At 41.9% G+C, this 14,604-nt stretch overlaps 1 protein-coding gene across 3 annotated transcripts; it reads left to right on the top strand.

Annotated features, from left to right (window-relative positions):
• The first annotated feature begins 1,725 nt into the window (after positions 1 to 1,725).
• si:ch1073-90m23.1 (rap1 GTPase-activating protein 1) lies at positions 1,726 to 12,140 on the top strand. Of its 3 annotated transcripts, none has more exons than XM_041267801.1 (20): positions 1,726 to 1,868; positions 2,078 to 2,113; positions 2,474 to 2,567; positions 4,004 to 4,039; positions 4,187 to 4,234; positions 5,125 to 5,163; positions 5,328 to 5,531; positions 5,709 to 5,812; positions 6,044 to 6,119; positions 6,716 to 6,769; positions 7,220 to 7,303; positions 7,699 to 7,799; positions 8,028 to 8,157; positions 8,335 to 8,481; positions 8,772 to 8,843; positions 8,996 to 9,082; positions 9,501 to 9,668; positions 10,385 to 10,483; positions 10,870 to 10,910; positions 11,340 to 12,140. In XM_041267801.1, exons 1-20 carry the CDS (start codon positions 1,804 to 1,806, stop codon positions 11,458 to 11,460), a joined length of 1,806 nt encoding a protein of 601 aa, XP_041123735.1. In that variant the 5' UTR covers positions 1,726 to 1,803; the 3' UTR covers positions 11,461 to 12,140. The 3 variants fall into 3 exon arrangements, with proteins under 3 accessions (XP_041123735.1, XP_041123734.1, XP_041123736.1); XM_041267800.1 differs by having other exon boundaries at positions 11,319 to 12,140; XM_041267802.1 differs by lacking the exon at positions 8,335 to 8,481 and having other exon boundaries at positions 11,319 to 12,140.
• Positions 12,141 to 14,604: the final 2,464 nt, after the last annotated feature.

The raw sequence follows: 14,604 nt of genomic DNA, 5'->3' as shown, positions 1-14,604 counted from the left end.
ATGGTATGGCAACAGTATAATGTGGACCTATTGACAGTGTTATGGCAGTCCAGCCCTGTGTGGTGTGAAGGTTATGTTGTGATTTTTCTGAATTATTGATGGAGACAAACTGAGACTCAGGATACTGGAACAGTGGGAGAGAGGAAGAAAGAAGGTGGAGAGAAAGAGAATGGCAGTAACATCTCCATCTGGCCCTGGGTCCACAAACATGTACAATATTAAAAAGTATATTAAACAGAATAGTATTTTATATATATATATAAAGTATTGGGACAGGATGTGGACATAATGCAATATAAAAACAACACAAAAGGTAAAAACTGCTGTAATAGAAAAGCCAAGAATATACTCAAATATATGCCTTTGACTGTGGTAAGTGAGGTAGGGAAAGCATTACGTAGTGTACTGAAACCCTCAGTAGCTGGTGCAACACAACAGTTTTCTCCCCTAACTACAGAAAATCAACCTAAAAACTGTCTTTTCTGAAGTGTTTTTCTTTTGCTGGAATGCGTAGCAAGCCGGGTTTAAGATGAAACAATCATAGAGAATAATAAAGAATACAATATGGTAATAAACATGAGAAATGCAGAACTGGGGAAAGTAGATAATCCCTGTAAGCATTTCTTTCATTACAGTCTTTCTTTGATAGTGGCTGCTCTGGTGCTGAAGAGGTTAACGCCACCAGCTGAATTTGAGCTAATTTGAGCTCAGCAGGAGAAGGAAGATCTCACCTTAGGAAGCAGAGAACGAGGGAGAGATTAAAAGAAAGAGAAGTCAGGGGGTCCTTCACAACTTCAGAGAAAGAGAGAGAGGAGGAGGGACTGCTGGCTTTTACAAACTCTTCATTAAGTCAGTAAAGAGCTCAGTGTGTGTTTGCCCAGCGCTGGAAATGAGACGATTCTGCTCACAGGTCTGTTAGCTTCAGTACAATGTTTGCAGTGATTCGGAGGAACGGTGTGTTGCGTTTCCAAGTCATCACAAAGGCAGAAAAACATGTTTACATATCAACCCAATAACTCCTTCACAAGCTATGAGTCTCCCAGGCTTCCACAGAAACACATGAATATCCAGACATACAATATCAGAATAAACACTGCAAGCTTGAGCACAGCAATACAAACACGTTCATAACCAGACAGACATGCAAAGATAGCTAGTTTAAACATTACAAAGTTCTGAATTCAGACTACTCTCTTCCCACATATGACATGAAAGAAACCATTGGGGCTCACTATATTCCTAATTATGAGTTACATTTCTTAAAGGTGTATAAAAGGGATGACTGAGAGAGAGAAGAAGAGAGGAAAGATAGAAAAAGTGAGGGCAGGGAAGAGAAAGCGTGAGTGAGGGGGCAGGGAGAGAGGGAGAGAGGGAGGGGTGAAAGAGAGAGGGAGGGGAGATAAAGAGATCCACAGAGAAAGGGAGGGGGTGATAGAGAAAGGGACAGAGGGAGGGGTGAAAGAGAGAGGAAGGGGTGATAGAAAGAGGGAGAGAAGGAGAGGGAGGGGGTGAAAGAGAGGGAGGGAGATAAAGAGATGCAGGGAGAAAGGGATAGAGGGAGGGAGAGATAGAGAAATGCAGGGAGAGGGGGGTGATAAAGATAAGCAGGGAGAGAGGGAGGGTGTGATGGAGGGAGGGGAGACAGGGAGGGGGTAATGGAGGGAGAGGGAGAGGGAGGGGGTGATGGAGGGAGGGGTAGAGGAGGTGGTGAAAGAGGGAGGGAATTGAACAGAAGGAGAGGTTGCTTTCATAGTCTTGAGCACCTTTCTGAGAGAAGGAGTGAGAGAAAGGGGATGAGGAGAGATGGAGAGAGAGAAGGAGAGGGCCTTTGCTCGTAAGCGCAGCTTCACGTTCGGAGCCTACGGGGGGTAAGTGATTTGTTTCTGAAAAAGTGACGCTTTCTTTTATATAATTTGGTATTCTGGTGTCAGAGAATTCTACATTGCTTGGCTATGTCATTATTTTAGTTATTTTATTGTCGTAAAACAAGTCCCTTATTGGTAGAGGGGGAGTTTATATTATCCATGTATGACAAAACATAACAGATGGGCTGGATTCTTTTTTATTTTATTTTCAGAGTCGACAAGTTCTTTGCCTGCTCTGGAATTTCCCGGTGAGTGATTCGTTAATTTAATTAAATGAATACATACATTTTGTGAAAATCATTTATTTGAAAATAAATAAATAAATAAATAAATAAAAGATGATGACTTCCAATTACCTTGATGCGCTTGTCTGCTACGTAACATTTAGTTGTCCCTGCGTTTCTGAATGAATTACATGTATCGCATTGCAAGATCCATGCAACGTTAACGAGAATAAACACATACTTGCTGTTGAACTTAAAACTGTCTGACAAAGGCACTATAGCTGGAGCATTTGTCTGCTTCTTGACTTGAGTTCTACTGTTTCTTTCCTGTGCGCAGTTTGTGTTTGAGGTCATTTATGATACTGTGTTAATGGTTAATTGCAGTAAATCAGAAGACGGTGAACACAGAATCACAGATATTCTAGATTCCCCAACACAGGGGGTGAGACACCCCCCCATGCATCTTGTCTATCAGAAGGTAAGCAGCAAAACTGAATAGTACAATGAAGCCCACTAATTCTGTTTAATATCCTGTTAGTGTGTTCTCTATCAAGTTCAAATATTTTATTGGCATGACAAGTTGAACAACTATTGTTAAAGATGGGGACTAAAGACACTCCATTAAAGAACTCAAAATAACAGCCATGAAATAAGCAGAATGCTATTTGTGAGTCAGGCTCATCTGCTGTATGTCCCTGGTCCTGTGGTAGGACAATACAAACTCTGCAACTATACCTGCAGTTTCTCCTCTTGGCTCTGGAGCAGAAAGCTCTCTATTCTGTCTGCCAGCCTGAGGGAATATTGTGCTGTCAGCTCTCTGTATCACAGTAGAGGATGAAGTGAGTCTCAATCTATCCACTATAGCACTGGGTACAGAGTCTTTCCTCCCTGGGTCTCTTTTTGGGTTCTTTGTGGTAATTAGATACTCTGCCTGGGTGTGTTCCCTGTTGAGAGAACTGTAGAGGTGAAGTTTGTTTGGGTGTTTAATCTGTTCTCTCCAATAGAGGGTGTATTTTTTTTCTATCAGGGCAGAGCCTAGTGTTTTTTTCAGTTCTCCTGGCTGGTGGGATCCATGCCAGGGCTTTCCTGGGTATGATGTCATGTAGGAGTGCAAAGATCAACCACGGGGTCTGCTTCTGGAAAGACTCCTGAAAGCTGAATTTCTCAAGTGAGGGAGTGGTTTTAAGAATGACCACTAGGGGGTGCCCAGCTGTAATTTCTGTCCCCTCTGCAACTGTAACAGCTATGAGTTAGATTAGAAAATTGAACACATTTCACAGAGGAGAAATATTACAGCTGCACACCACCTAGTGTCCATTTACGGAACCAGCGCTACAGAACCAGTGCTACAGAACCCCCTGCAGTGTATACAAGTTGGTCCAGATGAGCTCCCATCAGAGGAAAGGACCTAGGGGCGGGACAAGGGTGTGGTTTCATCTCAGGGACTGCTGTGATTGGATAACATTTGCTTGACATTTAAAGCCCCTGTGTGGACCAGAGATAAAGTCAATGTTGTCTCGGAGTTGGTTATATTACGTTTGGGTGGGGGGTTAAAAGAACAGTAATCATTGGTATCACAGCAGCCCCTCGGTTGAAAACACTCTTCTGCCTCCGCTCGGTCCTTCCCTCTTGTGGGAGCTGCAATCAGCCTTTACAAGACATGCCTCTCTGCACCTACTGTGCCCCATGTTGTCCATACCACAGAAACCACAAAACAATCAAGATAGAATCTCTGCAATAACAACCTACCAGCAAAGATAAAGTAAATTGTCTGTTGCCACATTTTGTATTTAGCCCTATGTGAGTGTACATGTACAGTTGTATGTGAGATTAAAAATATGTTTTCCTATTGTTCTGGAGGAATGTGTGAACACTTGTTGTGGTATTTAAACATGTTGGTGATTTGTTTTTCAGACATCAGATCTGTTTGAAATGATTGAGAAAATGCAGGTACTTTATCTATCTATCTATCTATCTATCTATCTATCTATGTAGCTAGCTAGCTAACTATTTATGTAGCAGCTGTTTAACGAGAGTATCTGTCTCACACTGAATGTACCAATCACAGTGCAGCTTTCTGCTTGCCTCTCTCTACAGGGCAGCAGATTGGACGAGCAGAGATGTGTGTTCCCGCCCCCTCACAAGGTCAATATGAATTGAAGGAAGAAGCAGGAGTTTAGAAATATTGAGAGTAGTAGTTTACAATACATACAGCTGCCAATGCCAGAGATGGTTCTTGTATACCCCACCCTCACCTCCGGTCCTGACTCCTGTGTGGCTCAGTCTGGCTGCCCTCTTTGCATCCTGGTAAAGCATTGAAGCAGGTGGAGCCAATATAGTTAAAAGGTCACAGTAACCCATGATTTATTGAGAACCAAGAATAAAAAAAAAAAAACACAAGGAAACCGCAGCTAGTTAGATTGAGAAATTAGAGAGGAATGATTGAAAAATATCTCCGAACTGGAGCAACAAAATTCAGAACCTTTCGGAAAAACATAATAAGGTAAAGGAGGGGTCAAATAACGATTGAAATGGCATTTATATTTACTTTAGTGGCAGCTATATGAACTTTAATGTATATACAGTGCTTTGTCTTTATACAGCTTAGAATTTGAAATGTCAAATATTTCTATTTTTTTAGGTTTATGGAAAACTACCCTAGTGCAGTGGTTCTAAACCCTGGTCCTGGGGACCCCTGTGTCTGCTGGTTTTCATTCTAATTGAGCTCTCAATTACTTAACTAGACCCTTAATTGAACTGATATATTTGCTTAATTAGACCTTTTTAATTGTTTTCAGTTCTTAAACAGTTGTAGAGTTCAAGTTTCTTCTAAAATGTTATAGCTAACTTCAAATCTGCAAAACTTTTGGCCAGAGCTGTATATAATCCTATCTTAACATTTTAAAAAGGAAATATTGAAAACTGTGAATTTGTGAGGAGTGCTTGTAGAGTTCACTGTGAATGACTGTATGAGTGAATTATGTAGGGGTCACTGTATACCGAAGTGACAACATGACTTCCATTTGATTTTTCAGGGACCTGCTCATTTAATTCCTTATCCAAGAATTCAAGAGGTAGGTAGGTACAGGATATTAGTTTTGAGATTCAGCACATCTGGTGCCACAGCCAGATACATGTTTATAAAACATTTGAAGTAATAAATATTCAAAAAATGTAGATGGTATAAAGTTGACCTTTACATGATGTTATAATTTCTCAGATTCTCTGCGATGCTCAGTTTCTTCAGCAGGGTTTGCCAGTTCCCTTGATTCTAACTCCTAAGTCTGGAGGCTACTGGATCGAAGGACCACGCCAACCCCCAGCAGGGGAGGAGTATCCGGAAAACACCCCTGCTGACTCCCAGGACTTGGTTTCACTCGGGTATGCTCTGCTGGAAAGAGATCCAACAGCGACAGTGTACAGGGACAACTTTCTAGGCAAAGTGAGTGGCAACAAATACAGCAAATTACATCCACCACAGTGCTCTGCAACAGAGAAGGCAGTGAGATGAACTACTCACCTACAGCAAAGAGTTGTGGGAGATGTAGTTTTTAACCTTTCCCAGTGTGTGTTGCTCTAACTCTGTATGTTCTCATAATAAACTACCTCCTTTTTTCAGGAGCATCAAAATTTTTATGCTGTTGACAGTTCTCTGGGTGGCATGGTGCTGTCAGTTCAACAAGTGAAATCAGACACCAGAGATCACCTGCATCTAATTCTCAGGTAACGCACACAGATTATATTAATACTGTGTGTTGAATGTGGGGAGGTCCAGAGTATATGTCTGCCATGTCAAGTTAATGTACCTAGTTAAGGTTTTCAGTCAGCTACTTAAACATTTCACTGACACATTGCTTTAACCTCGGTTAATGTGAATGAAACCACTTGCTGTGTGATAGTGTCTTTACATTTGGTCCACAGCTAGGTTTTATGATCCTCCTGTATTGTTTACAGAACAAGAAATGCCACTTTGCATGATGTCATTCCATCATGTCTTTGTGAAGTTCCAAATGCTATTCAGATGGCCAAGGTAAGATTTTTCTCCTGTTCTGTTCTGAGAAAACTCTTCAAATACTAACAGAATACAAACTACACCTCCCAGCATGCCTATATACTTGTAGTAACAGCAAGTGATGATGGGAGTTGTAGTTCTTTTTTACAGGCAGGTAGTAAAAAGAGGTACTAAAATGATCTGGAATGTGCCAGCAGCAACCTGAGCAATGTGACTCTGAACTGACATCAGAGTCATCACAGGAGTTAAATAATGAAACCTGGAATTCGACATCTCACACAAGTCTTTGATTGATGTCAAAAAAATCCAGGAGGTAACCATGGTGGATTTTAACATGAGGTTTGATTGCTGCTGGCAAAAGCAACACTTTTTCTGTCTGCCTGTATATATAAAAAATAAAGAACTACAGCTCCCATCACCCCTCACTATTGCTACTGTGTACAGAGGCATGCTAGGCTAGCTTGTATTGTGTTGCTCAGGTTGCTGCTGGAGGAGGCCTGATCATTATAGTAACTCTAATATAGGTAGTTCTAATACCCAGGATGTAATGCTGCATTTTTTTTTTCCCACAGCATCCTATAGACATATTTTTTATTATTGTCTTTATATTTCAGTTACTTTGTGATGAGATCTGTGTAGAACAATTTTACCCAGCCGTGTTTCCGAAGGTAAGAATTCAGGCCACATCAAGAATTATAAATTGCATATCAGAAATCAACCAATCACAGTGCAGTATTTGCCACAATTCCCACACCTATTACCCTGTGTACAGATGTCATCCTGTGCACAGAACACCACACCATGTAATTCAGAAATTAAAAACGAAACCAAAACACACACATACCCGGTATCTTTTGTAAAATGGATGGTCCTATTCACTTCACTGTTTTTTTACATTTTGATGAAGTTGACATTAGTTTCTCCAGCTGCACTTTTGTTTTTAATAAATGTTCGCACCACCACATGACAGTGTAATCCTACACAATTTATTCTGAGGCAGATGATTCTGGACTGAGTCATACAGTCAGGTGAGCTCAGGCTCACGTCCTGGCTGTGGGATTCTGAAAACATCCTGACCAAGTTTCACGGCTTCTAACTTACTTCTCTCCTTACCCCAGGCCTCTCAACTGATAGTTGCCTTTGATGAGCATCTTCTGAGCAACAACTTCAAATTCGGGGTATTGTACCAACGAGAAGGGCAGGTCAGTTCAACCCAGTAGTTTAAGGTTTAAAATGTGTAACTTTGTTTGCAGTAGTTCTATACAGAGTTTATATAATGCTATATAGTGTGGTCCCACCAGCATTGCCCTGTGTACAGGACAGTACAGTGAGGCTGTGCCCAGCACACAGCAGGCAATGCCAGCACACTAGATTACAGCTTTATATAGACACCATTTAGGGTTAATAAGACTCTATGAATGTTTGTATCTGTATAGAAATGGGCTGTAGGTGTTTCCTATTTCATGGTATTAACCGAAATGTTTGTCTATTTGATTAGGTTTTTTCTTGTTTTACCTTGTTGCAATTTCTTGACTTTTAGTCTTTCTTCTCTCTTCTCATTCCCCCAACCCTCCCCTTCCTCTCTCTCAACCATCAGATATCAGAAGAAGAGATTCTGGGGAACTGCAATGAAACTCTAGAGTTTTTGGAATTTCTGTCTCTCTTGGGAGAGACTGTCCCTTTAAAAGGATTCCCAGGGTAACAGTGTGTGTGTGTGTGTGTGTGTGTGTGTGTGTGTGTGTGTGTGTGTGTGTGTGTGTGTGTGTCAGACCTAGGACACTTAATATAACTCAATTATCTGACCTCTCTTTCCCCTCTCCTTTGCCATCTCTCATTCTATCATTCTTCTTTTTTCTCTCTCTTCCATTTCTCTCTCCTACTCCCTCTCCTCTTTCTCTTGTCATCTCCCTCTCCTCTCTTTCTTAGTTTCCGTGGTGGTTTAGACGTATCTTATGGACAGACTGGAAGTGAGTCAGTCTTTACTTCCTTCCGAGGGAAGGAGATCATGTTTCATGTGTCTACAAAACTGCCGTTCATTGAAGGGGACCCCCAACAGGTAAATCATGCCACCCCCTCCCTCTATCCCTTCTTCTCCCAACAGGTAAATACAGCCACCTCCTCCCTCTCTCCCTTCCTCCCCCAACAGGTAAATACAGCCACCCCCGCTCTCTCTCGCTTCCCCTTCCCCAGGTAAACACTCTCCATCTTTCTTTCTCTCCCCTCTCTCGCCTAGCTCCAGAGGAAGCGTCACATTGGCAATGACATTGTCTGTCTGGTGTACCAGGAAGGACATGTCCCCTTCCTGCCTGATATTATCGCCTCCAACTTCCTGCATGCTTTCATCGTGGTGCGAAGAGAGAAAGGGAGAGAGGGGTATGAGGTGAGGGAGAGAGGGGGAGGGGGCGGGGGTAGAGAGAGGGAGTGAAGGGGAAAGGGGAAAGGGGGAGGAGGGGGAGAGTGGTACAGGTGGAGAGAGGGGAGATGGTAGAGAGTGGAACTTATTAGATTGTCTGGGAAAGGCATTAGCCCAACAGTCATTCTGTTTAGCTGCTTGGTTTCATCTAGCTTTCCCTCAATAAGACTGATGAAGGCAATACCCAAACAAATGTCTGATCAAGTGTTTGAAGTTTAGCACTGACTCCCATCATGCTCTCTGTCTCCCCTCCACAGGTGTCAATCACAGCTAGAGAGGATGTCCCTTATTTTGGCCCTGCCCTCCCAGACCCGCCCCTTTTCACAGAGGTGAGAGAGGAGCAAAAAGATGACAAATATTTTTCGGGAGGGTTGGAGAAAAGACCAGTTTGTGTCTGTGAGACATTTTCAAAAGAAAGAAAGACATGGACTATTTCCATGTTTTTTTTTTCAAATTTCCTGGTTCCTGTTTCATGTTGCAGGGCTCGGAGCTTCGGGAATTCTTATTGGCTAAACTGATAAATGCTGAGGTCACCTGTTACCGGGCAGAAAAATTCAAGAAACTGGAGGTGAGTCTGGTTGTCTGACAGGAGAATCAACAAACAAGGGGATTTTACCAAGCTACTGAACCCGAGGTGTGAGGAAGGAAGAGAGGAAGAAAGGAAACAGAGGAAGGAGGGCCCAGCCTGCGGACTCTCCTGCTGAACTCATGGAGGCTCCTCACCAGTAGGGGTTGCTGTGAACCAGCACACATTAAAGCATCTGTTTCTTTCCTTGTTTCAATGGGAATGATGATCAGACCGATCAACACCGTTAATCCTCATTTGGGTGTCAGTAACCTAAATGATCGTTTCCTGCAGCTCCATTAGACGGAGACGTGTTTGTCGTTTCTGTGCTCATGTTCGTACTCTCTCTCTCTCTCTCTCTCTCTCTCTCTCTCTCTCTCTCTCTCTCTCTCGCTCTCTCTCTCTATCTCCCCACCCATAGGAGCGCACACGTGGAGCTCTGCTGGACCATCTGTACAGAGAGCTGTCCGCCCACTCCCAGTGCATGCTGGGAGTAACGTTACCATCATCATCATCCTCCTCCTCTGAAGGGGCGGGGCTTGAGAACGGGGGGGCCACAGTTGGCGGGGGCTTCTTAGAAAACTTCAAGGTGAGGCAAAGCGAGGAGCGCAGCTGGTGTGAATCCTTTGTGATTCAGGCAGGTCCCCTGTATTTCAATAGCCATAGTTCTCTACAGTATATTATACAGCAATGGTACCAACATGATTCAGATAGTTCTTTTCCATTGTTGGCCCTAAAAAAGTATGTTTCCACTGCTGGCCTCATCGGCCCTGGCAGTGGCAGTGTGCTAAATATAAGTGTGTTTGAGAAAATAGCCACAGTCCTTGGAGAACATGGATTCAGTTGAACACCACAACAGTGCCGGGAAAAACTTTAATCTGTCATCTATTAGAGAGTTTGGACAATTGGATCTTGAGAATGATTATTATTATTATTATTATTATTATTATTATTATTATTATTATTATTAATTAGTCATTTGAGAGATGCTTTTATCCAAAGCGACTTATAGAGACTAGAGGGTAAACTATGCACCACAATTGTTGTAGCAGAGTCACTTACAACAGGACCTCAGTTTTACGTCTTATCCAAAGGATGGACAGTGAAAATAAAAATAGTGTATCAAACATTCTTTCATTGCTCGGGCTCCAATAATCTCTATAGTTTTATATATTATACAGCAGTATCACAAACAATGATTCAGACAGCCCCCTGAGTTTCAATCTCCATAGTGTTATATTATACAGCAGTGGCACCAACACAACTCAACACTATATTATAACTCAATACTTGTTTTCTCTCCAGCGGGCTATTCGCGTTCGGAGTCAGTCCCTGGATGTGAGTGGACCTGGAGCCAAGAAAAGTGCAGGGACACCCCAAAAACAGAGAGCGCCTCAACCCAGCGTGAGAGTCTGTCTGTCTGCATCTCTGTCTATCGACGTGTGTCTGTCTGTCTACATCTTTGTCGACGTGTGTCTCTCTGTCTGCATCTCTGTCTGTCGAGGTGTGTCTGTCTGTCTACATCTGTCTGTTGACGTGTGTCTCTCTGTCTGCATCTGTCGGTCGACATGTGTCTGTCTTTCTGCACCTCTGTTGACATCTGTCTGCATCTCTGTCTGTCGAAGTGTGTCTGTCTGTCTGCATCTCTGTCTGTCGACGTGTGTCTGTCTGTCTGCATCTCTGTCTGTCGACGTCTGTCTATTTGTCTGTCTGTCTGCATCTCGGTTTCCATGTGTCTGTCTGTCTGTCTCTTGATTTAATAACAGTAATATTAATTCTCTTTTCTTTAGGCGGTTCGTGTCACGGTTCCCCCAGAAGAGGAGAGAGAGAGGTGAGAGAGACAGAGGAACATTTTAAAATCATACAACCCCTCCCTAAAGTCCAAATTGTTTGACAATAAGGTTTTAGGCATTTTCTTCAAAATTAAAAGCTACTCTGTTTTAAAAACTCTTTTATCCTACCAGCAAGAAATAATGTTTGGTTTCGTCTCCCCATTCACTTCCTGCGTCCCTTCCTGAACCCACAGCTATTGGTTCCTCTTTGTAGCGCAGTCTATAGAATCCCACTTTTATCAATAACAAGCTTTTTTTTTTTTTTTTTAAACCATAATTGATTGAGACTGTGTTTGATTTGCACAAAGACAATTGCAATTTTAAAGGTGATTCTAAAATCCAATTTGGTTTGTATAAAAATGTAAAAAATGTAATTAACCTATTGTCATTATTATACCATTCTGTAGTTCTCTCTTTTGTATTGACAGTGAACCAGTCAATCAGGTAACGGGAAACACCCTGGTCCCACCCCTTTCCCATTTATCATTCAATGACAGCAGTTGTGCCAGCGGGGTCGAAGGTCATCGGAGGCAAGAGGAGGAAGGATAGAGAGAGACAGATATACAAAGAGGCAAACCGACAGACATTTAAAAACAAAAGAATATTGGCATTGTAGGTGCAACATTGTACTTCTGTAAATTAGCAACTGAAATGTGTACTTTTTCCTTAATATTATTCCAGCTCTATTTATCTTCTTGTGGATTTTATTTAATAAATGCTCTTTAGTGGTTTTCCATTACTACACAGCACAGGACAAAATGAACTGCAGATAAAAAGTTTTCTTTTAAACTATGTGTAACAGATCTCCTCCCAGTGGGTGATGAGTTAATAACACAGACCTCAGCATTGCTCTTTAGTTGAATGGGAAGGTGTTTAATGTTTAACCTTGAAGTTAGAGGTTCATGTCCAGCTCTTTGCCTCTCCATTCAATTCAAAGGGCTGAGACACCAAGCCATTACACCTGCTCCACAGGACTAGCTTTTCTTACTGTAATAACTATGTGGACCAGTCCAAGGCCGGTGCTAGGATTCACTGGGCCCTGGTGCAAGAGTGTAAAGTAGACCCCACAACTCACCCCCCCACCCCACCCCCCCAAAAAAATAAAATAAATCTAATTGAAGTTTTATTCCAAAAATGAGTATAAATCATATGTAATTTTTGGGGAATTCAAAGTCAGTATATTTAGCAGCACAGGTTTATGTTTCATGATTTCAACTCTTTGGTACAAAAGTCAGGCCCAGTAGCTGGATCATAAAAATCACATACAGTGGCTCTTAAAAGTATTCACCCCCTTGGACTTTTCCCACATTTTATTGTGTTACAACATGGAATCAAAATAGATTTAATAGGAGTTTTTGCCACTGATCAACACAAAAAAAGTCCAGAATGTCAAAGTGAAAAATAAAATCTACAAATTGTTCTAAATTAATTACAGATATAAAACAGAAAATAATTGATTTCATAAGTATTCACCCCCTTGAGTCAATATTTGGTAGAGGCACCTTTGGCAGCAATTACAGCCAAGAGTCTATTTGGATAAGTCTCTACAAGCTTTGTACATTTGGACACGGCAATTTTTGCCCATTCTTCTTTGCAAAATTGCTCAAGCTCCATCAAGTTGGATGGGGAGCTTTGGTGAACAGCAATTTTCAACTCTTTCCACATATTCACAATTGGATTGAGGTTCAGGCATTGACTGGGCCACTCCAGGACATTGACCTTTTTGTTTTTAAGCTACTCCAGTATGGCTTTGGCTATATGTTTGGGTTCATTGTTCTGCTGGAGGATGAATTTTCTCCCAAGTCCCAGGTCTCTTGTAGACTTCAGCAGGTTTTCCTCCAGGATTTCTCTGTACTTTGCTGCATCTATTCTGCCCTCTATTTTCATGAGCTTTCCAGGTCCTGATGCAGAGAAGCATCCCCATAGCATGATGCTGCCACCACCATGCTTCACGGTAGGGATGGTGTCCTCAGGATGATGTATGGTGTTAGGCTTGCGCGAAACATAGCGCTTAGCATTGAGGCCAAAAAGCTCTATTTTGGTCTTGTCAGACCATAGAATCTTCTTCCACTTGATCTCAGAGTCTCCCACATGCCTTCTGGTCTTTTTGGCACTCTCCCATAAAGGCCAGTTTTATAAAGCACCCGGGCTATTATTGCCATATGCACAGTGTCTCCCAGCTCAGCCATGGAAGACTGTAACTCCTTTAGAATTGCCATAGGCCTCTGTGACGAAGTGCCCGCCCCTGTGTATATTATCTGTTATGAGTTGCATGTGGTGTGTTTAAATGTTGGTGTATAGACATTGGTACACGGGATATAAATGGGTCTGTGTAACACAAGTGTTTAAAATGTATATGTGTATTTAGGCACGAGGATTGCACAGCAATTCACGTGCAAGTAAAATGTAGTAATATGTGAGCACGGGGAATTGCACTTTATTAATTCACGTGCTGGGATTCAAGTGAATAATTAATAGGTAATTGAATCCCAGCACAACAGTATATATATAAGCACGTTGTCACATATTCAGGGTTGGGTGTTCGGTGAGTGGAGAACGGGAGAGAGAGTAGGAGAATTACAATTGCTATTGCGTGCTGGTAGGACCAGCACGATACTTGTTAATTTATCAACTCACCGTGTTTGTCAGTGTGTCTGTCCGCGCATCGTTTTGTTAAGTGTTAGTCCGTTTTTGTTTGTCTATTTATTTTGGTGTAGAGTGCCGTGTCCTGTGTTTTCGTGTTTGTTAAACCTGTTTTATTTTTCAATAAACCGGCGCCAGCAAGCGCCACCATCATTTCAACTCATCTGTCCTGTTTTGTTCATTTTCCTGCTTCTGGTCTGATGCCACCCACTCCGGCCGTCTTTGTGACAGCCTCTTGGTGGCCTCCCTGACTAGTGCTCTTCTCACCCAGATACTCAGTTTTTGAGGACGGCCTGTTCTAGACAGATTCACAGTTGTGCCATATTCTCTCCATTTCTTAATAATGGACTTTACTGTGCTCTGGGGGATATTCAATGCCTTGGAAATGTTCTTATATCCTACAACTGATTGGTGCTTTTGAAGAAACTTATTCTGGATTTGCTTTGAATGTTCCTTTGTCTTCATGATGTAGTTTTTGTTTGAAAATGTACTATCTAACTGTTGGACCTCCCAGAGACAGGTGTATTTAACCCGAAATCCTGTGAAACACCTTTATTGCACACAGGTGGACTCCATTCAACTAATTATGTGACTTCTAAAGACAATTGGTTGCACCAGAGCTTATTTAGGTGTGTCATAGCAAAGGGGGTGAATACTTATGTACTTATTACAACTGTGGAAAAGCTTTTTTATTTTTTTTACTAGGCAAGTCTATTATGGAAAATTGGGGTGTGATATAGGAGTTCACACAGAGAATTAAAGTTGGCTGATAGGCCTTTTTTTCAGAAGTATTTATGATTACCTTGTTAGTAAGCTGTTTGTTATAATCTATATAAACAGCAGCTGTGAAAGAAATTCCCCCCCCCCCCCCCCCGTAAATTGAAGAGTCTGCTGTTTTTTAATCGACACTGATCTGTTATAAAGTCCCACCTACTTAGCTCTGATTTGATAACATGTGTTTTGACTGACAGTACAACTTTGCCACTGTTTATTTTTTAACCATTGGGAGAACAGTTTTTTTATTTGGTTTTTTGATAATGGACTTAGAAA

This window comes from Polyodon spathula, chromosome 13 (assembly GCF_017654505.1).
Source record: "Polyodon spathula isolate WHYD16114869_AA chromosome 13, ASM1765450v1, whole genome shotgun sequence".
NCBI classification, from domain to species: domain Eukaryota; kingdom Metazoa; phylum Chordata; class Actinopteri; order Acipenseriformes; family Polyodontidae; genus Polyodon; species Polyodon spathula.
The sequence above is the reverse complement of the archived record's forward strand: the minus strand, read 5'-3'. Positions and strand labels throughout refer to the sequence as shown.

Bases quoted from the DNA above. Each gene is read 5' to 3' on its own strand.
- si:ch1073-90m23.1 (XM_041267800.1), top strand. From the start codon at position 1,804: ATGGAGAGAGAGAAGGAGAGGGCCTTTGCTCGTAAGCGCAGCTTCACG. The intron at 5,813-6,043 runs GTAACGCACACA...TATTGTTTACAG, and splicing joins CACCTGCATCTAATTCTCAG to AACAAGAAATGCCACTTTGC. The intron at 9,669-10,384 runs GTGAGGCAAAGC...TTTTCTCTCCAG, and splicing joins GCTTCTTAGAAAACTTCAAG to CGGGCTATTCGCGTTCGGAG.